This window comes from Anabas testudineus, chromosome 9 (assembly GCF_900324465.2).
Source record: "Anabas testudineus chromosome 9, fAnaTes1.2, whole genome shotgun sequence".
Taxonomy (NCBI): domain Eukaryota; kingdom Metazoa; phylum Chordata; class Actinopteri; order Anabantiformes; family Anabantidae; genus Anabas; species Anabas testudineus.
Window position 1 is genome coordinate 18,021,915 of NC_046618.1, and position 26,899 is coordinate 18,048,813.

Here is a 26,899-nt window from a genome sequence, read left to right on the forward strand (position 1 = left end):
TTTTGACTTCAAAGCTGCACAATTCCGAAGTGTGGTGCTTTCTGACACATTCAGACATATTTTCATATTCTTTCATTTTTGTAGTCAGAGAAAGTTGCTTGAAACGATGTCACCTGATTGGGATTGAAAGAACTTTGGTTCAAAAAAAAAAAAAAAAGAAAAAGAAAAATCTCCCCACCCCCACAGAAGAGGAGACCGCCCACCAGAGACAGTCAACCCGAGACCCCTTATAGATTTAAAAAGAGAGGCTGCATTCTCAGGCTGACATTCTCATTCAACACTGCCACCTTAAGCAGATTACTTTTGCGCTGCCTGTGTCAAATACGTGGTTCACTTTGCTTCTCCATCATGTTTAGGATGTTGAAACATCATCTTCACCCGCGCATTTTTCTCATGTCTATATGGCTTTGTCACCTCATGGAACATCAAAAAGTTCAAGGTAAGCCCTCTTGATACATTTTCTTTTATTCTTTCTGTTTTTGAAAAACTTCGGCTGCTGTCAGCCACCAAACGCGCACGAGTGTGAGATCCTACTTGCTGCAGCCGAGAAACTTTTCCAAGTGAGTGTCATTTTTTCCCGATTAAACTTTAAACATTGAAGAGTGAACGCGTAAAGCGCCCATAAAACAGGTGCCATATGGGACACTTCAAAGTGAGACTGTACGGCAAGTTTTGCAGCCCCTCGCCAGGCGCACACACTCCAGCCGTGTTGGTGGCAGCGCCATCTCTCCGAATTACCTGAGAAACGCTGCAATACTTTTGTGTGGACGTTTAGTGTCTCACGATGTTGTCGACAACCCTGTAACAAACTTCAGAATATCTACTTTAGGGTTCTAGCTGAAATATTTGTCTATTTCCCGAGCACACACATTCAGTATTATGTGCACAAACGGTTTTATTGCATTTCTTCCAAATGTTATTGAGACAGATATTGTCGACTTTTGCGCGTGTCGTTTCTTGTTCTCGAGCTTCTTTTTCCAAATAGATATGACAGAAATCTGTCTTCAGGTTAAAATCCACACCAGTTCATGAGCACTTGATGTCATGTGTGTCTGTCTGGGCTTAGACATCCTGCTGTTATCTGGATCAAAGGGTATTTTTGTGCCTTGTGCCATGGAAATGAGATAATAATTTATTTGTTCTCCAAATAATTGTTACATCTTCAAAACGAACTTTCCGCTAGTTGTTCATACGCAGCTCATTGTCTGGTGGGTGCTTGTCTGGGATATTGTTCTGAGGCGCTGGAGACGGTGGTGTGTTTAGCCGTTACCTACAGACCGTGGTTTTCTAAAGGAGATTGGCTGCTATTTAACACTGTCTAGACGCTCCACTTTCTGTCCAGTGATAACTCTGGGAATAAAGGACAGGCCCCCCTGCAAAGATTCTTCTTACTTTTTTTTGGGTTGTGGTTGCATTGTAAGGGCTGTCAGTCACAGATGGGATAGGCAAGTGTTAACAGTCTCGCAAAAAAAATCAGACAAAATACTGCCGGGAGGGCGAAAGAGGAGGGAGAGTCTCGGATAATACGGGTTGCGTGTGTGTCTAGTGCGTCTGGGTCAGCGGTTTCAGACGCTGAACATGCGACATTCGAGCTTATTTTGTTTGTCTGTTTACAGCTGGGAACTGCTGGTTGCAGCAGGGGAAGAACGGGAGGTGCCAGGTGCTCTACATGCCCGGGATGAGCAGGGAGGAGTGCTGTCGGAGTGGAAGACTGGGGACGTCCTGGACCGAGGAGGACGTCCCCAATAGCACCCTGTTTAGGTGGATGATCTTCAATGGCGGAGCCCCAAATTGCATACCTTGCAAAGGTGGAGGTGCACTCATTTTCCTTCGTTTTCTCATAATACACGCCTTCAATTCACAGTTTGACAAATCCTAGTGTCGCCCTGATTAACGCACACTAGAGTGCGTAAGTCGTTACTTTAGCGTCTACTTTATGAGCCAGCGTCATTTTACGCAAAAGGCCAAAACAACATCATATAACGCAAACCTCTGATTTTTAGAAACCTGCGATAATGTTGACTGTGGGCCTGGGAAGAGGTGCAAGATGAACAGAAGGAGTAAGCCGCGCTGCGTGTGCGCGCCAGACTGCTCCAACATCACTTGGAAAGGACCAGTCTGCGGTTCAGATGGAAAGACCTACAAAGACGAATGCGTACTGCTCAAGGCTAAATGCAAAGGCCACCCAGATCTGGACGTGCAATACCAGGGAAAGTGCAAGAGTAAGTCTTATTTAAGTATTATTCGTAACACTGCTACTTCACGAAGCAAAGAATTTAATTTGCTCTCATTTCGTGTCATTTTTTTCACGACATTTCTTTGTCTCGACAGAAACGTGCCGCGACGTCCTGTGCCCTGGAAGCTCCACTTGCGTCGTTGACCAGACAAATAACGCGTACTGCGTGACGTGTAATCGGATTTGCCCCGAGGTGACGTCACCTGAGCAGTACCTGTGTGGAAACGACGGGATCATCTACGCGAGCGCGTGTCACCTGAGAAGAGCGACCTGTCTCCTCGGCAGATCCATCGGAGTGGCCTATGAGGGGAAATGCATCAGTAAGTCTGCAAGTGGACATGTGAGAGCGTGAGACTTTACTCTGAATATTGCTTGAGTGCATTTTCTTCCTTTCCAGCTCTGCAATTATTCACTGTTCATTTTTTGCCAACATTCCACCGAGGAGGGGGTCCTACAGAGAGTGTGTTTTTGCTAGTTGCTTGTGTTTGCTCTAGACATGATAGACATCTTATTATTTCCTGATGTTGGCAGCGCTATCCCATATGGGAGAGAAGGAGGGAGAGGGGAGGGGGGGGGGGGTGAAACTGGTGTTGGCGGCAGGCAAACATGCTTCAAGTTAATATTTGAATCAGACTCATTCTTAGCCCAAGAGCAGCCAATGTAAGTTGGTTTTAAATCTAAGTCATATAATCTTTTAAACTCTAATTAGAACTTGTCTTTTTGTTCCACGCCACAAGACTTAACCCAATAAAACACAGGGTTTTTCTTTATTCTAAGCTTAGTTCTTCCAAAACCCATCAGTTATTTGATTCCTTGTGAAAAGCATTAATGATAATCCATCTAATCAAAGATTTCCCCAGGGTGCTAATGTCTTCCTCCCTCCTTCCAGAGGCCAAGTCCTGTGAGGACATCCAGTGCAGCGCGGGGAAAAAGTGTCTGTGGGATGCTCGGATGAGCCGGGGCCGCTGCTCGCTGTGTGACGAGACCTGTCCTGAGAGCAGGACAGATGAGGCTGTGTGTGCCAGTGACAACACTACATATCCCAGTGAATGTGCCATGAAGCAAGCTGCTTGTTCTATGGGGGTGCTGCTGGAAGTCAAGCACTCGGGATCTTGCAACTGTAAGTAAATATTAAAAGCAAAGTATGAAAAAAAAAAAAATCAAACAAAACTCCCACTCCCTCTCCAAGCAAAAGACAATATTCAATGTTGCTTTCCCAACAAAACCTCCCCTGAAAGTGCCCCCCACCCCAGCTCTCCCCAAACTCCCACCCCAGCCACCACCAAGCACAGCTTAAGCAAGCAGAAAGGACTTGGGAATGGAAGAACTTGCATGACGTTGTCTTTGTTGCTGGCTCTCGTTCTTGTGTGTGTTGTGTTCTTGTGTTTTTTTCATTTTACTCTTTAATTCTGCTGCAGAACGAAATAACAGAAAAGGTGAATGGGAAAAACATAATTCTGTGTCAGCAGACTCTATCTGAGAGTCAGGGAAAAGCTAACTTCCTAAACTAACTCCAATAATAAAGAAGGTAAATTGTATTTGCAGTGGAACAATCCTGATATTTAAAGGTTTAACCTTACGGTCATGCTAGTGGCCCTGCAGGAGCAGGTTGCTTTAAATATCATGCAGTTTTTAATCAGCAATAGTTTATTTCGATGGTAGTGGTCATATTTTTACAGCTTGTAAATTCTGTGGTTACATTGCTAATTTCATGATAATGGTGTATTTGTGTTTTTGTATCATTTTCTTTTTGTTGCTTTTGGCTGTAATCAATCAATTCTTAAAGCACTGCCTCTTGTGACATACACCACACTGCCAACATGTCAACATGAACAGAATCCTTTCAAATATACTCATATGATGTGCATAAGGTGATTGTAACATTGGTGCCACATTAGCGATTATTGCTCATATTCACGTATCCTGCCTAAATGTAGACCAGAGCGAGCCGTGCACGGGCTCACAAATCTGAGGGTAAACCACTGAACTGAACAATAGTCTCAAGGAAATATCCAATTTACATTCCAAGTTGCTTTGTAGAAGAAAGTGTCTTTGTTACTTTCTTCTGACTGAGTACCTTAATGCAGTATGCCTAAGGTATGCAGTGGAATCCAAGGGACCAACTTTATGATCACCTCATGAGCTAAATATAAATGTGATACTTTATAGCGTAAGAAGCTGGTAGAGCCACACTCTCCTAGTTCTCATCTTAAAACAAACGTTAACATTGATCAGCTAACCTTTGTGCTGTTTCTAGTGGATGTGTTGTCTATACCAGAATATGTATCAGAACTTACAAATCCACTTGGATTGATGAGGGACTGTCTGTTTTTTGTTTTTTTTTGTTAGTTTTTTTTTTGTACTGTCACTCTTGCTCTAGCTTGTGTCATTTTTTTTACATGTTCTGTGTAAATCACTTGTGTAAAACGAAAAGAAAATACCTCAGAATTGTGTTGATGATCTCTCACCTGCTTGCTAAGGCCAGGCTGTGACACAGATTCCTCCCTCCCTGTACGTTTGAGCCAGATACTAAAACAATTATCAGTGCAGAGAAACTAGCAAATCCGAGAACACAAGAACACTTTCCTGTGTTATGTGTGTCTGCTTTCAGGAATCTGCATAAAAGAGACCCGAGCCACTGGAACCATCAGTGCCCTCATACCAGCCACCCAGCTCCCCCCCTAACCCACCTTGAGACCCACCCCCAACCCCAAACCTCCCATCCATCCCTCCTTTCCATCATCCTGCTTTTTTCTCTTGTTGCAGCCCTGACTTGCTAGATTATGTAAATGGAAGTTGCATAATTGGGGGATGCCACCGTAATTGCTGATGCCAAGTCACACAGATCATTCCTCTCTCTCTCTCTCTTGCACACACACACATACACACACATTTTGTATGGCAGTCATTGTGAGGACACTCATTGACATATTGCATTCCCTAGGCCCCTACTGTCACATAGGCAATGCTAATCTACTCTGCCTAACCCTAACTATAACAACTAACAACTAACTGCCTCACCCCAAACTTTACCCTAACCAAAACCAAAACCGAATTCTAACCTTACCCCTAAAACATAGTCTTAACCCTGAAAATGCTCTTTAAACACCCTCCCCGTTGTGAGGACCAGCTAAAATATCCTCACTTTGTAAAAATGTCCTCAGTCCCAAGGCTAAAAATTCATGCTGGTCCTCACAATGATTGCCATACAAACACACACACATACAAAAGAAACAAGAGGAAGGCTGTGTGTCAGTGGCTTTGCTGTGAGTTTCTTTGGGGGGGGGGCATTCAGTGATATTCTGCGCTGTTGTGGTCCATATTCATACAACAGCTACCATATATTCTCCCATATAGCTATTACTGAAGACCAGGAGGAGGATGAGGAAGATGAGGACTCAGACTACATGGCCTATGTCCATTTATCTTCTATACTGGATGGATAGGCTCCCATCACTAGGGGAACAGTCCTAGGGCAAGGAATCATGCCCATACTGTACATTATGTGTATGCTTATTTATTTTTTAAAGAAAAAGGAAGTATACATATAGTTCATTCTGCTAGATGTTTATTTATACTTGTGTTTTATAATTTATACATTTACAATGTCAGGCTTACTATCTACCACAGTATATTGTGTTACCACTCATTTCGCCCTTTGTTGTCCCTTCTTTCTTTATTCTTTCTTTTTATCATGAAGAAATATATTTGTCCAAAGAGAAGCAGTGTTATTTATTTGTCATGTTACCATGTAAGTATACGTCCTCAACAAGCTGTAAATTGCATTCCCCGAGCTGTACAAATCTGCTTGTTTCTGTCAAATCTCTATCACAGATGTTTATGTCACGCATACGTAAATGCATGTTTAGGCTGTGTGTTTATTTATTGGAAATATATCAGTCATTTTATGTACAGAAAGTGTTTCTGGTTTGTTTACAATTCATAATAATTGACCAAAGGGATTTTCTCAATGGTTTTTGCAAAAGAGCATTGTAAAAGGTGCAACACAGCAGTGATGAAATGAAAGAGAAAAAGGAGCCATTTATTTTTCCTCTCTTATTATTTGGTTATTCTTCTGAGTTTTAGCCCTTTAGGTTTGTTTCCACATGGAGATGGCAACTTTAGATATTATTCAGTAGTCTTTATTATGTCTCATCACATTAGAGCAGATGTAAGTTTTGGACAATACTTGATTATTTTGGAAACAATGTGCCATTAACATGTGTCTGCTGTCTTCTTGCCAATGTGCTCCATATTGCTCTTGCAGAGCTAAAATAGGACTAACATACTGCAGTACTCAACACAATATCAGACTTAATCACTTTGTTTCTTTTTGTTTGTTTTTTTTCTCTCAGAATGCTTTTTTTAATTTTCAAACATCGCAAGAGAAATACAAAATTCTGTTATGAATATATAGTTTTGTATTTTTTATGTAAATGTCATATGTACATACAAAGTTTGATGGTATTTGTACAGATATGAAGAGTGAAACAATAAAAGTTTTTTTTCCTTATACTTCATCTGACTGCTGTATTACTGATTTGTGGATAACATGTCGTTAAACTCATCAGTGTGGACCTAAATCACATTTTAGTCGTACAGTAAAGGGTTTATAGATATATTATGTACCATCAGAAATTTTCCAAATGTATTTATACTCTGAAATCAGTTCTTCCATATTTCTGGGTCTATGGGCATGGGTATTAGTATGATTCTTAATTCAATGTAATAATGAAAAACACACATAGCACTCAGCCTGGTGATTTTATCCATGAACAATTTTTGAAATGATTTGCTAGAGACCTTACAATATTAATTAGACCTACTTATAAGAGGCAGTATTACAACAGATAATTACACACACTGCAGAATTATATTCACATTGCCCACAGTCTGTTTCAGTCATTTGAGTTGAGTTTAGTTTCAGTTTTAAAATAAACTCTATTTATGCAGTAACAATAGCCTTATGAAACTCTGAAAGTCTGAATATCAATCCACCACAATAAGCTACAGTTGAGTTTGATAGTAGTAGTCTACACTTTATGGCAATCTTAAGGAGCAAAAAGACAACCGAAAAAATAAAATAAGGGCTGTGACTGGGAGAAAAGCAAACACAAATTCTCTCCATTTGCTTTGTTTCTTTCCTTTAACAATATCAAGATTTATTTTGTGATATGAAAGGAAAATCAGTACCATAAATAGAGCATAGATATGTCTAGACATATCGCTGTATGTGGTACTTCTCTAGTAATGTTAGGAGCTGTCATCGGTCCACCCTCTGCCAGCTGTCTCCGTCACCTGCTCGTACTGTTTGTTCCTTCGCGGTTGCCGTACGTCATTGTTGACAACAATCATGGCGTCCTCAATGTCATTTCTCGGCTTGGGACGCTTATCAGTGAAGAATGCAGCTTCTAAAATTCTCCTTAATCCTGTCAGGTAATCACTTAATAATTGTTTTTTTGCTTGTACGTATTCTCGTGTTACTGTGAGTAATTTTGTTTGAAATATTTAACTCCAAGTGGGCTAACGACTAACCAAGAAGGCCGTATGCTAGGAATGTCACCGGCTAGTAACGTGAAGTGATAGTAAGCTAACTAGTAAAATAACACCATAAATAAACTATTTAAAAAGTTTTCGCTCTTTATTTGGCATTGTAGGTTAGTTTGTAAACTTAACATTTTCGCTTGCATACATAGTTATAAGCTGACTATGTTATTTGCTAATTTGATTGTAGTCCAGTGTCCTTACAGCACCTCGGCTAGCCAGCTAATTAGCTAATACTTTGTCTAGCTAGCCTGTAGAAATCAGTTTAAGGGCTAACGTAATTAATCTGTTTCACATAAAAATGCCGTTACTAACATCCGGCGAGACCGGGAACTTTATTAAATAACAGTTCTCATCGGAAAGGTCATTATCACTGTCTGAGTCACTGCAGCTAACTTCAACTCAGCAGCTAACTATACAATCCGCGGTAGGGATCTTAGCGGAGGGTGTAAGAACCTAAACACTCAGCACACAAGACACATTTTAGAAATCCTTTTGTGTTCAGATACCATGTATTTCTTGCAGCAGCTGATGCGCATTATGTGTTAAAGTAAGTTTTATTAAACACGTGTATAGGATTGTGTGTATGCAACATGCCAATATCTCACCAAGGTTGCAAAAAAGCTTCATCAAAATTCTGTTGACTTAATCGTTAGTTCTGTGAAATTGTTGATCTCTTTGCTGCATCTTTGCGACATTTACCTAATTTCCTGTAGTAGTTGCAGCTAACAATTATGTTAACTTTTGATTAATCTGCCAGCGATTTTCACTCTAAATCACTTAGTTATTTGGTCTATTAAACATCACTCACACAGATTTTGGACCTTCATAGCTTATCAATTCAGTTACCGACATCTGTTGCCTGCAAATGAGTCTCTAAAGTGTTCATTTATTTTTTCCTGTATTATATGTATGTATATGTATTATATAACATAAAAGAAAAATACAACATTTTAACCTGCAAATGAAATTGTTGTAGATTAATTTTCTTTTCAGCAGTTGGCCCTGTCCTACAAGAGATTTTTAAATTATTACAGGTTTGAATTGCTCAATTAGAAGATACCTGTTGTCGAAGTAGATACCTTTAATTACTTATAGGAGGTTTGTTGACGAAGAACATCAGCTTGTGAAAAAACTAAATTTCTATATATTAAGTGATAAAGCAGTAGTATAAGTGATAAACTGTTGCACATGTTACTCATTTGAAGAGGGAAAGATTTACTTTAGGCTTGACCTAAAAGTTGTTTTCATAATTGATTGACCAATTCCTCTTTCTGATCAGGTAAATGCTCAAAACATTTAACTTATAATACTAAAATACAACATACATACATAGCTGCTCTCATTTTTTAAGCTTAAACAAACAATCATTTAGTCATTTTTACTAAAAAATTACTACATTTTTTGTGCGAAATTCATACATTTGAAATAAATGTAAATTATGTGATTATCCGGAATGTCCTCTCTCTTGGCTGAGCCATGATGACACTTTGCTGTTTTGTGACCACTGCACATTCACAAAGAGCTACACAGCCCTCGCCTGACAGTTGACCACAGCCAACATTAAGCACGTCCTGTCATTAGGGTGAGAGCAAGAGTCTGCCAGAGATTCACCAGACAGAACTAATAGGTGGAGGGGGGAGGGGTCCTTCCTTTTCACTGTATCCTGAACCCACCATTCCCTCCAAGATAGTCACTTTTTCAGGGTATCTACTGTCATATACCTTTTTGGTCCTTGGTCATTTGGTGGTTTGTACTGTGTGTAATATCTATCAAATGCTTTACAGGTCTACAGGCACATCAGTATCGAGGCTGGCAGAGAAACAAGGACAAGACACGCAACTTATTACAGTTGATGAGAAATTGGTAAGAATCCCGCCCTGTTCAATGTGACGCAAATTGTCTGACTGTCTACTGTCTTCCAATTACTTTCCCTGGTTTCTCTGGTTAAAATATTGTCTAACCTGCTGCCAAAATGAGGCTGCATTAGACAGTAGGCTTTTGTAACAATATAATGAAAATGGCAAATGTAATTTGTTATTCTGTATCCAGTCTCCAGCAAATTACTGCAACTACAAAATTAAAATTAATTAAGAATTAAAATGTTTAGGTGAGAATTTCATTCATATGACAAGGCTCTTTGATGATACTGAAATTCTTATCAGCTTTAGTTGAAACTAAAAAGCAATATATGTAAGGTATAGAAAAACACAAGAGCTTTATCCATTAAACAATGCTTACTCATTTTGTACATTTCATTGGGTTGTATCCATTGAGTAAACAGAGTATATTAGAAGGTATTTGCCCATTAGTTTTCTGCCTATTAGTTTTAGTTAAGTATTTATCAGCTTTTAAATCCATCTACACACTCTATCCACACTTACACACACGCTCTGTCTCTCTCTCACTCTGTGTGCAACACTACTGATATTCACCAATTGAAGTTTCACTACATACATGTTTGTAATTTTTCTTCAGCTTGTTTAACACTGAGCCTTATGCCTGAGGTTTTTAGTGATGAAATCACTCACTAACACCAGTGCTTTACTTTGCCCTTTTGGAGGTTTGGATGCTTTGATAGTTCTTTGTTTGTTTGGCATTTAAAGCTGGTTAGTACATTACCCGCATTATCTCTGTTGGCACGACCTAGCCTGCATACTCTACACAGGCCAGTTTCATAAAGATATTTTTTAGACTTCATGTTAGACCAGTCTAATGCAATTAGGCAGTTTCACAAAAATGAAGATGGCCTTATTTTTAAATTAGTCTAACTCCAGGCAGATTTCCAACCAAGTCCTACAGATGGGTGACAATTGTTGACGATCCTGAATAAACAGGTCTGTGAGCAAAGAGCTTAAATTCTCACTGCTCCACTCTGCTTAGATCCTCTGGTTCCCTCACGTACAATACAACCTTACTATGGACAGTTCAGTAAGAGATTTAGATGTGTGCTAGCAGCAGCTAATGTAGTGTTATGCAGATAGGAGTGGGCCACAGAGATCCTGTAACCAAAATTTTTTTTTTTTTTTTTTTTTTTTTCCACTTCAAAACTTGCAGCTTCGGCTCCAACCCACGTTAATGTCACTTGAGGGAATTTATCAGACTTGCGGAGCTTTCTCTGTTGTCACATAAGATTTTACACAGAAAAGACCAATAAACAGACTTTTATTTGTGAAATCTGATTTTTCCCAAGGCTGTGTAATAGGATTGCATATTTTTTATATTCAGCAAGTGAGGATAGTAAAAGTTTATTGACACAATTTATTTCTTCTTTTGACTTGTTACTGTCCTACAAATGTAGCATTTGTACATACAAGATTCCACAGGAGATTGGATAATATGATTACACCTTCTATAGGATTATGGTCCTATTGTTTACCTCATACATACTAACAAATAGTCAAATGTTATGTGATTCAGTAAAATTTAAATATCTTTGGGTTTTAAAATATTGATTGCCGTGGCTCAGAGAAATTTTGAAGTAGGTTTTTTTTTGTACAGTTTAATAAATTGATAATAAATTATGAAAATGATTGTCATTTGCAACACTACTGGTTATGTGTGTAAGCAGGAGTGCTCACTGTTTATGCGTAGAAAAATATTACCGTGCAATACACTACCCTGATTACAGAAACCAGGTTTCTCAGTTTCTTGTATACACGATGTTAAAGAAAACAACTGCAGAAAGTCAACTTCAACAAAATCACTTGAGGGCGTGTAGATGCATCGAATGATAAACTACATCTGTGGCTTTCTTTCATGATTATCTGTAAGCATACACTACACTTGGTGTGGTTTAGGCAAACAGTGTATCTCCAAAAGGAAAGAGCATGTTTTAGTTAAAAATCATCATTATTTGTAGACTACAAAGTCCCTGTTCAGAATTACTTGTTCCATAACGTATGTGGTACAGCTGTATGTAGCTCTAAATTTCATCAGACAGAGTCTTGGGTTCAGTCATGCGTTCTTTCATTAAGTGCTAAACACTTAATGAAGAACGCATAGTCTAAATAGTGATAAACATGCATTGGAAATGATCAAGGTTAGCAATGTACCCAATACCGAAAACAAAGAAAGATCTTTGAAGTGAATGCTTTGTCAGTTGAAGACGAGGGAGATAGAAGATAACGGAGAAAGAGGAGTTTGGGGAGAATGTGTGAGTCTGTTGTGAACTTGTTTTGGGAGGGGGGTTGCTGTGTGTGGGCAGCGTCAGTGCGCTTTTGTCCTAGACCCAAGCTGACCACACTGGCAGACAAACCTTTGGCTGGGCGGAGTGTCTGTCTCTGTCCTCTCAGTAGGGGCCACTGAGAGGAACAGCAGAGGAGAGGAAAAAAGGGCCTCTAAAAACAGGGAGGGGGTGAAAGAAAAGAAGCTTGCATGGAAAAAAAGTTTGTGAGACACCCTGAGACTCACGAAAAAGACAGTGGCCACTTCAGTGTTGTTGGCCACAGAGGTTTCTTTGTGGCATGCTGTTGCTAGCGACGGCGGGAAGTACTCTAATGCAGACAGGCCAAAGAGGGAGGCCCTCAGCTGTTTACAGTACAGTGGTCTCCATCTCACATGGAAGGGGGCAATGAGAGCAATCTCCCTTTTGGGCATTCAGCGTATGTCAGCACGCTAGTCATTCATCAGGCTGTCAATAAGTGAATTGCTTTTTGGTTAGACCAATAAAACAAAGGTCTCGATCCACAGAGAGGTTATGATGGGTTCGCACGCTGTCTCTCTCAGCTGAGCAGCCCGAGGAGAAACTGGTATGCTGCTTGTTGTGTAGTGAACATTTGTGAATAACCTCATTTAGATGAGGTTGCATTTTGGCCTCTGGAAATGATATTTTCGATTCATTCCAAAAACTCTGAATGTTTGCGAATCATTGCCATGTCCTTGGTTCTCATCTGTCCAAAAAATGCAAACTTTACAGGATCTAGCATCTCTACAGTTTGTTTGGCCATCTCCATTACAGACATAATTAGGCTATGAAGGACACAAATCTCCGGTAGGTCAAAAATATGAACTAATCCATTTTATAGTGACATTTAGGAACAATTTTGCTGCAGGTTGCAGACTGAAAAAGTGTTTTTTTTAATTGATTATAAAGATTGTTAACAACAATGGGTCAAATAACTATGTGCAATGTGACAGGTGTCATTGGTAATAATAAACCCAACTGACTACATTCTCATTGATCTGGTTTTCTCGCCTGGAATTTTACCATTTTGCTCGATCTCTCAGCTCTCATTGGCATTGTTTTCTACAGTGAAAAAAAACAAACAAAAAAAACACTGTTAAAACCCATTAATGCTACCAGTACAGCACTAGACAGCAGAATGACAAAGCAAGTTGAGGACTGATGAAACTGAAGTGATGTAAATTTACTGCAGTAAACAGAGCTAGGATGGGAGTAAATTATGAAATTAAATTGACCCGGTGGACTGAAAAGTTCTTATCAACAACTTATCAACTTAGAAGATATTATGTGAATGTAGTGTTCACAACTTGCCTCCATTTCCAGAAAAATCTTTTTCATTAAAAATACAAAACACTGTAATTCCGGCTTCTAAAGTTTGCTGCTTTTCTCTTTCTTATGCGTTTTAAATTCACATATCAAGATTGTAATCTGCAGGATTAATGATGAAAAGTTATTTGTTGCAGCCCTATTGCGGACCTTGACCATTAAAACAGTTTTTTCTCATATTTAAAAGCTCAGTAAATAAAAAATCTTGCCTAAAGTGGCATTGACTGAATGATGCCAAATGAAAAGACCTGCGTGATAGAGCTCCACTGTCCAAAGCTGTTCCCCTGAGTGCCCATGCCGACCTGCTTTTGTTTGTAATTACTGTTTGATTAAGCATGCTGAGCAGCTCTCAGAGTCCGGCTGGCTGGCCACTGATACACAGGTTTACACATAATGTCTGCAACCTCGCTCGATTAGAGTCTGACCCTTGCCTTTACTCTCTGGCCCCTTTCAGAAACAACTGTGGTTATAACCTTAACAGCTGCTTCATTATGCGTTAATACAATATCTCCCACTTGTGCCTGAGCATTTACCCCTGCTTTAGCCATGGCCAAGTGTGCTCCCTGTCTCCACATAAAGACAACACCATAATCTTAAAGCGCTTGTGAAGCCTTGTTATGGAGTTCTCTAAAGGCACTAAGGCTTTACGAGACAGTGGAGGACAGTTATGGTGGGTGTGGGAGTGTGGGGAATTGAAGGAGAGGGAAACGAAGAGTGGAATTGGTAGGCGCATTTGATGTTTGGCATGTTGAGTTTGCTAATCTGAAATCTTTAGTTTTTTGCACATATAGAGCCCAGTGCTTACTTGGCAAGTACTAACACATCTGGACAAAAGATGTGGGATTTGATTGCGGCAAGGTAGTTGAGTCTAAAGGCAGTTTGCTGGTTGTTTTTGAAAACCAAATTGAAATCAGATTGGATGATCCCGAGTCTGTCAGTAAAGATTTATCATGCAAAGATTTAAGAAAATCCCCTGATACAGAAGTCAGTCAAAGGAAGCCGGTTAAGACACCCTGTTGCTTAATGTCACTTCAGATCATGGTTTCCTCAGATTTTAACAAGTTATACAGTGTCATTTTGCAAATTACCTTCAGCCACTGCTTTCTCAGACAGGTACTTACTTTCATATTTGGAAATGACAAGAAAATGTAAATGTGAGTAACAATGAAGACAGAATCACAATAAAAACCGAGCTGTTCTAACTATGGAGACATATTTCACAGTTCACGTCTGCAGTGCAGGGCTGGATATTCACTAAGTCTGTCTAGCTCTCAGACCGAGAGTGACCTACAGTGGAGCAGACCACATTCACCACCCCACCCCCCTTCCTCTCCCCTCATCCTCCTCTCTCTCCCTCCTTCGCACATAGACAACTTAAGTGTCTGTTTTGTCTGGTTGCCCTCTCATATGGCGAGCTTATGCAAAAAATCTCTCGGCTCGAGTTTGGAGTAGTGGGTCATAGGATGTTGGTCTTTGAAGAGTGCCAGACAAGAGGCTTTATTATGTATCATCCACTAAATAGTATTTCATTCATTAACACTCTCTTCCATAGAGACTAAGCCTCTTAAGAGGACTCCTCAGCCCTGTCAGTGCTGGGTAGTTTTAGGAAGTGTCTAGCTGCTAAGTGTTGTGTTTGCAGAGTGGATAAAAAGCTTTGCTTCTTCTTCTGTTTGCCTACACTTGGATTTATTCATTTGTTGTAAGCTAGTGCCTCCCATTTAAATTTTATCAACTAGTTGTACTGTCTTCACAAGTGAGTGATGCAACAAAAAAGTTAACAAAACCTTAACCAAACATGTTTTAAATTTCACTACATAAGATGTACTAGAGCTGATGACAGGAGTATGTTGGTTGTGATTTTGTCAGGAAGCAAATAACCAACTTTAGTAATGATGCAAAAATGTCAAAGATTCTCTGGTTCCGGTTTTGCAGATGGAGATATTTTTGTTTTTCTTCCTCATCTGTGATGTTGTACTGCATATCTTTGAGTTTTGCATTGTTGGTGAGACAAAAGACCTGTTGTGACGTCAATGTTGACTCTGGAGACTATTGGTCACATTTAGCTATTTGCTGACATTGTGAATCAAGGAAAATAATTGTTGGATATAATCACAGACTTAAATGCTCTACTAAACAATGCATACCATTGTTGCCCTGTTTTAGAGCTGCATTAAATATTTATTGTCTATCAATTAATCTATTGACTGTTTTTGAATAATTATTCCAATTGTAAAATGTCAAAACGGTGACAATTACGACAAACCCAAAAGACAAGGGGCCCCTCACGTTTCTAGAGTTGAGTGGGATGTCTGCAAATTGCTTGTTTGGTCTGACTAACAATCCAAAACTCAAAGATACTGAAACAAGCTGAAACCTGAGAATGTTTTGGCTTTTTTTTTTATTCTTGGTTAATTATCATAGTTTGGGGTAATTTACCCATTGAAAGTTACCTGCATTTGTATCTTTGAGATTCCATACGACACACAAACAAACAAGTGTGTCCAACATGTTCATAAATGGCCCCCCTCCTGTTCCCTCTTTTTCCAATCCTCACTGGTATGTGTAATGTGAGATTTGAGATGACCCTCACGCCAGCTGCTGCTTGTTCTCCAGTGTTGAACCACTTCCACACATGAACAAGCAACATAATATTTGTTTCTATTAGAGACGCCCCCTATGTCCAATCAGTAATTGGAATGTTTTTTTCCCCACTTCAAAGACGACTGAAGGTGGGAACTGGTGGAGGCTGATGAGTGAGGCTCTTGGTCTGGGTGTGGGCTGGACAGTAGGGGGTTAAGGGTGATGTGTTTGGGCTTTCACCACATGCTGACTCAACATGATTCAGCTTGGCTGACCTCATGACCCCTCCTGGCTGGCAGCAGTTTTAGCATTTGGTTGTACGTGCTATGATAAACTGGACCATACTTGGGTCATGGCCATCAGGAGTGTCCACCATTACCCATAACAATGTGGAAGCAGCACTTGAAGTGTTGTCTGAGTCATGAAAAGACATCTTTTGTTTATTTGTTTGTCTGTTTGGTTACTGCACAAACAGGAAAACATACTCTGTACCTCAGTTTATATTTGTAAACCCTAACAAGTCTTAAAAATAGGACTGCTAGTCACAATGTGTTTAGACAGCATGGCCCTGTATCCGGGCTGTTTTTCAGGGGTTAGTCAAATACAGTATGTCTGCAACTAATGATTATTTTTATTATTAATTAATGCGTTTATGTATTTGGATTGGTTGGTCTATGAAATGTTTGAAAATAGTCAAAATGTTGTGAAGTTCATGGTAACATCTTCAGATGTCTGTGTAGTCAATAGTTCAAAACCTCACATATTCATTTTGTAATTATTTAAAAGTAAGAAAAGCAGAAAATCCTCATACTGAAGGTGCCAGAACCACAAAATGTTATGGGATGTTTGAATCATAAACAGCTATTACAGAAGTCAACCTAAACCACTGAAACCATTTAAGTAATTAGTCATTTAGCCAGCAACTACTTTGATAATTCATTAATTTCAGTCACTTTTCAACCAAAAATGCTTTAAGTGTTATGGTATCAGCTTCCTTAATGTGTTTTGGCTTTTGTCTATTTTTAATTTTACATATTATTTCAGGAACTTAGATCAGCCACCTTGACATGTGGGAAGTTGTGATGGGTAACTTTCACTATTTTCTTACTTTTCTGTGGATCGAATGGTTGTTTCAGTACTACTCAGTAGTAGTTTGATTATGAATGGTTAAAATGTTCGCGTTTTATTCGTCATACAGTCTCTGCTCTCAGTTTTACTAGAGGGTAGATATTTTTCATGACAAATAATTGAGCCATGCAGAAACATTGAAAGAACAGATGTGGTTTCATTTTTATGGTTTATTTTAGGTTTAAAATAATCCCCTTTCCTTAATAGGCACAAAGGGAATATCAAACGATTGAGTAAAAAAGACAGCGCTGTTCAATTCACTAAGTGAATCCACAGTAATGTGCTGAATAAGACAAGGTCGTTATTCTCGCCACTTTTCAAGTCCTTTTTTACGTTTTCTAATCTCTGTGATGCTCCAAGCATGAACCAATATTCGAAGCTGTACATGCTTAAAAAATCTATATGATTTGTATTACTCTACATGTTCGTTTTCTCAAAGATGCATAGGCTACAAAAACAATGTCTGATTTTAATTTTTTAGGGATATTTTCTTATTGGCAAGCTGCATTTTAGGGTAAATTATGTCTACTCTCTTGTCACAGATAATTTCCTTTACAGAAATCCATGGCATACCTCAAGAATCCTTAGTTTTCTTTCATTTGGACCAGATCTGCAATTGATCTCAAAAAGAATATGGAGGCAATATTTTATAACACTGAGCAGACAGAGATGGTTTTAATATTTCCCAGTATGAACTGTGGGAAATACACAGCAGGAAATGTGGACATTCACCTGCAAATCATCTGAAAATGACAAGATGTGCTAAACGAAATGGGGACAGCAGTGTCTGGAAGACAGAGTTAGTCCAGTGCAGGATACATGCTGAAACAGAGGGAGATGATTTGTCTTAACTTGGTTCCAAACCTTCAGATAGCTGTGCATATCTTCAATTCAAATAGGTCAGGTGTTCAATGAACTGATGGTTCTTTCACAAAAAAATAATGTGGTGAAGAAAAAAATAGAGATGCAACCTTCCTTGTGCCAGAGCCATAAAAATAAGGAATGAAAATGGCCACAGTGAAATGTAGGTGAGACTGATGTGGTTTAGGCCTGTTGGTTAGGACAAAATAACAGCCCCTCTTAAAGAGGAAACTCTAAGGCAGCAAACTTTCCTGTTGTTACTTTGAAATCAAAACATTGTAATTTTACTTTTACCTTTAATCTGTGCTTGTTGTAGTAGAATAGAGGTGGTAGCTGCCCAGAGTTAAGAGTAAAAAGTTACCAGATTTTTATTTATTCTGGGAAGTGTTCATTTCTTGATCTGGTGAAGAAAAATTCCCCCCACGATGGTGGCCTCTTGGATTTTCTTTGTCACTGGGTTACACCAAATAACAAGTGCCAGTCATGCTAATATTGTCTTTTAATATTTAGAAGTTTAGTCAGTTAAAAAATGTTCTTTTATTGATTTTATTTGATAGAAAGTAAGTTTCTGTAAATGCAAAAATCACTGTCAACATGGAAAAGACCTGTTTAATTTATAATATTAGTAAAGTACAGTAAATCTCACAAATACACCTCAACTCACCTTGACAAAACAGTTTTCTTACTTTCCATTCATTACGATTACTTGTCACCTTCAGTTTTTCCCCACTTAAGCATTCTGAGATTTTTTTTTTCTTGTTTACACAGAAACCCCATATCCCAGGTCTCTGTTGGAGCGTTAGGGGTACCAGCTTTCAGTATTCTGGTGCACCCAGTGGTTCCACAGCGACAAGCCCCTATGCTCTTTATTTGGCACGTAGCCTGGAGGTGTCAGAAATATCGACACGCTTTCACGTGACGGAGACTTTGCCAGCCTTTTTCCTCCCTTTCTTAAGCCCAGCATTTGGGGGCCAGGTATTGTAGGGCCCCATGAATGCCCTGTGAATAGTGTCAAACTTGATAGTTCTCATTTTACTTCCTGTACGTGGCAGAAGAAAAAGTGCCCACCGTGTGGGTTTTCCTTTTGTGACGGCCTTCTCTAGTCTTCCTGGGAACACACCACATTCCAGCCACAATCATTCCCTTAGTGAATCCGGGTATTGTGGGTGAGCCTCTTGTGCCGATAACCCTCCTAGTTTTCGGTGTAATTCATGCAAGTATCATAGAAGTCTAGACTTGTATTTTTGCACACTGTGTCAGATAATGAGCGGTATGTCTTCAGTCATTTGGCAGAGCTTTTGTTTTGACACATCCTCCCTCATTCATGAAGGACTTTCGTGCTCATCAAGTTCTGCTACATTTGGACACATTAATGCACCAGTTTACCACACATGGGCCTCGTGTGTCGGTTATGGTTTATGTAACATACGTACATGTAACCGTAGTCAGACCCGCTAATCCCAAGGGTATAATTTCTAATGCGTCTCGGAGACGGGATTTCATGCAGCTATCCTGTAGACCAGACCACAGAACTGCTAAATGTTTCGGACTGCAAATTTGATTCACCTCAAGTGAGAAGGTACTTTTTCTAGATGGATTTTTCCCCCTCACAACTCTAAATGTGTTCTGGTTCACTGTGTACTAAGTATTTTAATGGTTCTTGTCCTCTTTCCAGAACACTCAGGACGTTTTTGTTACCTCTCACTTCTAAAATACAGATCTTTTGAAAATTAACAATTGAAAATAAAAAAACAAAGTTCAAGCCTGCAGAAAGCAACATTTTAAAACGGCTTTTATTACCTGCTTGCGCAGTCTTGTGTGTTATTGTGTTATGAACTGTCCGCCATTTCCCCTTTGAAACATGTTTTCCTCCTCTCTGTGACTAGAAAGAATTGTTAAGGTTAAGTAGATAGGGCAGCCGGAAATAATTACCAGGCACTTGTGAAGTTTTTTTTACCCTTTTGTTTGTCTTTTCCCTTTCATTTTAACAATCTTTTCAGGGTGCAGATCTTGTTTATGATTAAATTTAGTCTGGTCTTGCCTCTTAGCATGGCAAACGATGTTTTATTGAAACAAGCAATAGTTTAGCAGTTGGAGCTGTAATTTACTAGGCTCAAATACCAATGGAAACTCCTTTTCCAAAGGAAAGACAGGCTTTTGTGTGGAGTTCATGCAAAACGACCCCCTTTCTACAAATCAACTGGCAGATGACAGACAATGATGAAAATTTGATTCTTTGAAGTTGTAATGGCCATTGAAATGTGTAAAATTCTTGTATTGAAAGGAGAGCACCCTGGAAAGCCCCCAGTCTTGGGTGGCTGCTGCCTGCGTGCTGGGAGGTTCGTCTGTGTTTTGTCGCAGACTTCCCATTGCTTGTTTGCTAATTCCCTGAAGAATTGGACCAGATCCTTGATAGGAGCTTGAAGGGGCTCCAATTGCCCAGGAATATGCGTTTGGTACACCCAAAGCCCCCCCCTCCTTTCTCTTGTCATACTGAGCCACTTTCTGATGGTCTGGAATAAATCACCTCAAGTATTAGGCAATAATTTCATCTACCTCTGTGCAAAGACATATGAAGTTCTACTTTTATTCAGTTGGTTGTCCTTTTAGTCCTGGAGTTTTTCTTAACAGAAATGTGAATAATTGAATGTTGTCCATCAGTTCTTTGCACACTGTTGGACATTTACAAGCAACATATTAAAACAAGTCAGCAAAGTTTTGGCAGGTTGAAGTACAAGTAAGATTCTTATGTAGTTGTAATGGTTGTGCTGGCAGAAACAAACATACTCACAGAGTGAACGTCAGATCACAGAAATAATAAAAAGCAAGATCCAAACTTTTAGCTTATTAATATTATTATTAACACCGTTAAATAGTCTTCACTCCTTTGATTTTTTTAAATGTTTTATTGGTTTTGACACTAGAAACATATTTGACCTTGTTTTGACCCCAACATTTAACAGTGGAAATAAACCTCTGTAGATTGACGTGAAGCACATAAATATAAAACACAAATAGTTGATTACCTAAGTCGCTTTTAAAGCCTATGAAATGTGTTCTAACCTGCCGTTTTATGATATCAAAATTGCATAATCAAGATTTAGCTGTATTGTTTTAGCATCTGCAGGCTAAATCTCAGATGACCTTTCTCAACAAACACACATACACACGCATGTCTGTGCATGAACTCCTATTACTTGCATACATATTAACTCACTGCTTTTACATGTCTGTGTAATATTGTATCACAATTATTTACTTAATACACATTTAAAAAGAATCTGCAAATCTATAGCTGGAGCATGGATATGATGCATTTGTTCTCCTGTTCTGAACTCACTTTACTTACTGTAAAATCTGCTTTATTTGTCCTTTAGGACATCACCACTCTGACAGGGGTCCCAGAGGAGCACATCAAAACACGCAAGGTCCACATCTTTGTGCCCGCTAAAACAGCCATGCAGTCAGGAATCAACAGCACCAAAAAGTGGAAGATGGACTTTGATACTAGGGAACGCTGGGAGAACCCACTGATGGGCTGGGCCTCAACGTAAGAACCTCCTACAGCACCTGTACCCGACTGTTTCCATAGCACATACACTGAAATGAGATCATATTTCATCTTAATTATATTTACAGTTTGTGCAACACATAACAACCGGGTTCAGTGATGTGACAAACAGCTCTGTCTGCTTTTCAGGGCTGATCCTTTATCCAACATGGTGCTCAGTTTCACCTCAAAGGAGGATGCTATTGCTTTTGCTGAGAAAAATGGTAAGAAACCGAAACAATCTTCAATTTGAACATTTAGAGGATAGATTTCAACAACAACATAAAGAGACTGAAACCAGCAATGAATGCATCTACTCAGCGTTAACGTCTGTCAGCGTCCAACCTCGATTATCCTATTCGTCCATGCCATGATCCTCCAAAACACATCAGGAAGACACACAACATTTCGTCATTACGAAATATGTGACCTTAATATGTGTTTAAAAGCATGCACACCTCAAGAGGAAGAAACACGTCACCCTCACAGAAGTTTAAATAGTTTAGTTTAAAATGGAGGCACATGGCACAGACGAACAAGCAAAATCAGGTTCAACTGTGACCGACATTTAGATGGCTGAAATTTTATTACCTAAAATATGACATATGTACAATGATGCATATAACGTATTAGTGTGTATCAATCAGCATGTGGCTCTATGTGAAGTCGAGGTTTATGAACTAAATAGGCCTCATAAGAAAGTTTAATGAACATGAGGAGAATAATTGTGATGGGTTAACAAGATCATTAGAAAATTCAAAACAGTTCTAGTAGGTTTTTTTTCTAGCTGCACGCAGCACAAAGTTCACATTGACTCAGAAATGAACCATCTGGGAAAGTTTGTTGAAACCAAGCATAGGAAACCAGCTTACTCTGTTTATTGCAGCATGAAAGCGATTAGTGCAGTTCTGACTACACGCAGCCTGTTGATGTCTACACAACACCTCATTGTAGCTGGAATTCATCCAAAGTGAATATATGTGATGATAGCGCTCCCATCACTTACCCCGATGTTGTTATTCCTTCAGGTTGGAGCTACGATGTAACAGAGAAGAGGTCCTCTAAGCCTCGGGTGAAATCCTACGGAGCAAACTTCTCCTGGGACAAGAGGACCAGGAGGTCTGCGAAGTAAACTGAAGACATACATCTGTTAGTTGGCTTGACCTCAGTGTGTCCCATAGAGGACCTGTATCATTCTTGTCAATAAATACATAATTATATATGTGCAAACCAAACATTTGGGTCATTATCGCTTTTATTCTTCAAACATTCACCTCATTACTGACTACCTAATGCAGTCTACTCGATTAATGAAGTGTTTGTTCTCTGAGTCACATTGTGTAACAGCAAAACAAAGGGGAACATATTATTACAATTAGAACCTGTTTAAACACAGGGATAAATATATCTGTAGGCCAAAAGCAGTGACATTTTTCCTGTGTGAGCGCTTGTTTCCATCCTGTTACCTGAATTGTTTCAGTGTTTGGAGAGCTGCACAACTGGAATTTAAATAGGAACTTGGAAACTAGTTTTTTTTACTGCAACATCTGTGCAGTGAGGTTACCTAGTCTTTTATGAGCTTTATGCTAAATGTTCAACTACATTATTGATTTCGATTTGTTTGGAAACTATTCACTATTTTGCATGTTTCCTGCAAAACAACACATTTTCAACATGGTTGCCGCTTAATTTTCACTCAAATCATTAAATTGATTTGATGCTTAACATACAACAAAACTTACCTCTATTAGTTTATTCAGGTTCAAATAGTAAACTTGTAATTAACAGTACTCTAATGCTGATGCCTAAAATGAAAACTTCTCCTAAAGCCAACAACATAAATCGAACTCTACTGCTCCCTGTTGAGATAAAGTTGAGATCTTCGGATAAGCCATGAATTATTTGAAATGCCCAACCATTCACACTTGGCGGTGCACTTGTTGCCAGGGCTTGTTTATGGTCTTTGTGTTCAGTAAACAGTGGTGTTACTCTGCGCCAAGTCCCAAACTGCGTGACTGCACTGATATTCACACACCAATCATGGGCGCTTAATTGGTATAGCCCTTCGTTAATTAACGCACTGCATTGCAAATCTTTCACAGCCTTGTGCTCGCTATTTATTTTTTTCTGCTGCTCGGGACATCAAAAGCGCCGATCTGATATGAGTGTAATGGTCCATCTGAACGGCAGGACATGAATGACAGCATGTGTTGCTTTTCCCCTTTGAAATCCCCGGCGAGAGAGGCAGCGGGGCAGAACACTCTTGGCACAACTTTGTACCATAAAAGTTGAAAGCATTCTGCCCGTCTTGGCCTATAACCACAACGATGTATGTGAAATGAGAATGGCTGCGCGGTGGCATTGTTTAAAATCATCATTACAACACAAACATCAGCTGCTCTGATCAGTAGTGAAGTAAACTCACGTTACCTGCTGATCACAAATAAATTAGATAAAGTTATCAACTCAGTGTCAACATACACGAAGGGTCAGTTCACACGAATCACAAAAAAAAAAAAGCTGTCACCTCTGTTTGTTTTTGTTCCTGCCCCCCCCGTCCAGTGGCGATGAATGTCATGTTGTTATGTCATGTGGTGCTCTCAGCATGGAAAAATTTCCACAGTGTCAGCGTCACATTAGATCATTCACAGATCTCGCTACGAGGTCTATATTTTCTGTCGTGATTGAGATCTTACATTTAAAGAGCAACTACTTAAATAAAGATATGTTTTGTACAATTCCAGATTGTCTGATTGACAGATTGAGTTTGTGCAGAAGAACTGCTTTTTCTTTTTTGGACCCCTTGACGTCCATTGAAAGGACTTCAGGAGATCTCTGGATGGAGGCGTGAGTACAGGAAGTAAAAACCTCTTATTGTTCATGCAGGCACCTCACCTGACAAACACATTTAAATCTGTTTTCAGGTCCCAAGAGATCATTTGGAGAACTGAACTAGAGGCCTCACTATTCCGCAGTGTTGAACTGTGATTCTGGGAAGAGAAGCTGAAGTAAAACTTTAATTTCAAACACATTGAGAATCACAAACAAAATGTCATTTATCTGGACTGTGTTAAAGTTTAGGAGTGAAAAACTTAACTTTTTCTTTTTAGATGCATTAAAATTAGCGTGCTATCTAATCAGCAGGTGTAAACATGATTAAAAGAGTCAGTTACTTCATGTGTAATTAATCCATATTATTCACAGCATGTTCTGTATATTTATACAGCAATTAGATGGAATATGTGCTGAGTAGGTTTGAAGGCTGAACATGATTTGCCGTGACTGATATGTGCGACATGCAGAGCAGCACCTGCGCATTATTACAAGGTTTATAGTGTTTTCAGTCACTAACACTGTGATAAGGTTTTATTGTTTTATGGGTTAAGTAATAATTGGCCTCGCCAGCTGGAAGATACTAAAAAAAAAACTGCAGTGGTGAACAAACCACAATCTATTACACTACAGTCAATCATGCATTCAAATTATACCGTGCTGACAGAGAAATGTGGCTCCCAGATGCATAATGTTTTCGCTAAATTGTTCTTATTCGAAACAGTGATGCAGTGCGTCAAGATAAGAGGAGGAATTCATCTAGAGGTTCTGCAAATTGTGTTTCGACCGGACAAGAAATCTTAATCCAACGTGAGCTGTTTTAATACAGTGGCAAAAAGTATGTGAACCGTTTGGAATTTCATGGCTTTCTGCTTTAATTTGTGATAAAATGTGATCTGATCTTCATCTAAGTCAGGAGTATTAATAAATATAATGTGCCTACATTAATAACACAAAAGAAATTCTGATCTTCATCCAAAGTAATTATCTTAACAAGACTGTAGATATGCTAAACCATAAGGTTCACATACTTTTTCTTGCCACTGTATAAAAAATACTCCTACACTGTGTTGAAAGGACACTATTGAGCCCTGCATCCTGCTTCGACTCAGCTGCTGGACAGACGACTTAATGAAAGTTTCAGTTTGAATGCTTGCCAAGACGTTATTTGTTAATGGAGCTTCTCTAAATAACACACACACACACACACACACACACACACCTTCACTCACGCAAACTGCTCTCGGGCCCACGATGACCTAATGATCGCTGCTGTCTGTGGTCACTCACTTGTTGTGAACTGCCCAACCCAGGCGATGAGGCACGCAAACCCCTGCTCATCTGCAGCCACAGACCAGTTTCTCTCTCTCTCTAACTGTGTGTGTGTGTGTGTGTGTGTGTGTGTGTGTGTGTGTGTGTGTGTGTTATTGTGTGTTCTCAGCACACTTGGCTGCAGCTTGTTTTGAAGGGCACAGATCACAGATTGATGATGACTCCTGGTTAACCAAACAAAAAGCTCATAGCAAGCAACACTGGAAGGAACCTGTTTACCTCGAGAGCGCTGTTTATTACTTTTGCATCATTTATTATCTTCTGTACAGTCAGACGCACGAATCTCCCACTCATCTTTTCAGAAAGTGATATTAGGTTTTTGTTTTCTTATTCTTTTTTATAGACTGACTCATTTCCAAAATAATCACTGTGCTCTCTCCAACTTTGGTAAAAACTCAGTTTGCCTCAATGATACAATGATTTATACTGTGAGATAATAGAATTTTTTTCCCCTTTCAGCAGAGACGTTGCCAAATAATGACGAGTAAATGAGGTGTTTGTGGGCAGCAGTACAAATAAATGAGCAGACAAGATTAGAACATTTTGGATTTTTATGATTTTGTTGCATTAATATGATGGCGTCCCTCTCTTGACGGTCATCTGTAGGTGAGCCAAAAACACTGCTGCTGATTATTTGAACTCTAAATGGTTATTTAGCAGGTTTTCTAGAAACATCACTACGCCGTATGTATATTCATACAAAAAATATGTACAACCATTTTAGTAGCTTCTATTTGATTCTGTATAAATTCGATTTCTGCTGCCACTTTAACATGAGGAAACCAAATTTATATATAAAAAAAAAAGTTTAGTGTTTTTTTTTTGGACATAAATTTAAGAACCAGCTGCTAAATAAAAAAGCAACCTCAAAACAACCCACATGGCTCGAGCTGCAGAGTCGGTCAGAAATCATTTAAATCGTTTTCTGTAATTTGGGTGAACACAGATGTTAAAGGATACGGCTCATGATGGTCTGGGTTTTTGTTATTGTCAGCAAATGCAATGAAAAGACCAAAACCACCAATGTGCTGGTTCTCAGTGCTTTCTGACGTCCTCGTAATGTTTTCAGTTACTCGGCCCTAAACTGTTCCCACTGGAGACGTAATTATTTCAAATAGTCACTGAAATAAGCTTTAGTTTATGAAATATGGTAAATAGTTTCAAAAAGACAGCTGGAAATTATACTTTACAGGAAATGTTACTTTAACATTTGTAAACTGCACTGGTAGGAAACTATTTCAAATTTGGTTTTCAGCAGGTTGATGTATGAGGGGTCGAATCTAAATAAACGTACAGTATGTAATGTTTCCCCATAACAAACGGA

The 26,899-nt window shown here is 39.2% G+C and overlaps 2 protein-coding genes across 4 annotated transcripts; both read left to right on the forward strand.

Moving 5' to 3' along the window:
• The first annotated feature begins 254 nt into the window (after positions 1-254).
• Positions 255-6,719, forward strand: fsta (follistatin a). 3 transcript variants are annotated; one of them, XM_026343128.1, is made up of 6 exons: positions 255-439; positions 1,617-1,814; positions 2,004-2,222; positions 2,332-2,556; positions 3,126-3,356; positions 5,594-6,719. In XM_026343128.1, the coding sequence occupies exons 1-6, from the start codon at positions 349-351 to the stop codon at positions 5,680-5,682; spliced, it is 1,053 nt and encodes a 350-aa protein (XP_026198913.1). In that variant the 5' UTR covers positions 255-348; the 3' UTR covers positions 5,683-6,719. The 3 variants fall into 3 exon arrangements, with proteins under 3 accessions (XP_026198913.1, XP_026198914.1, XP_026198915.1); XM_026343129.1 differs by having other exon boundaries at positions 1,617-1,808; XM_026343130.1 differs by lacking the exon at positions 5,594-6,719 and having other exon boundaries at positions 3,126-5,407.
• An 810-nt stretch (positions 6,720-7,529) lies between these two features.
• ndufs4 (NADH:ubiquinone oxidoreductase subunit S4) lies at positions 7,530-22,646 on the forward strand. The gene is made up of 5 exons (XM_026343164.1): positions 7,530-7,672; positions 9,568-9,646; positions 21,239-21,411; positions 21,562-21,635; positions 22,440-22,646. Exons 1-5 carry the CDS (start codon positions 7,590-7,592, stop codon positions 22,541-22,543), a joined length of 513 nt encoding a protein of 170 aa, XP_026198949.1. The 5' UTR covers positions 7,530-7,589; the 3' UTR covers positions 22,544-22,646.
• The last annotated feature ends 4,253 nt before the right edge of the window (positions 22,647-26,899 follow it).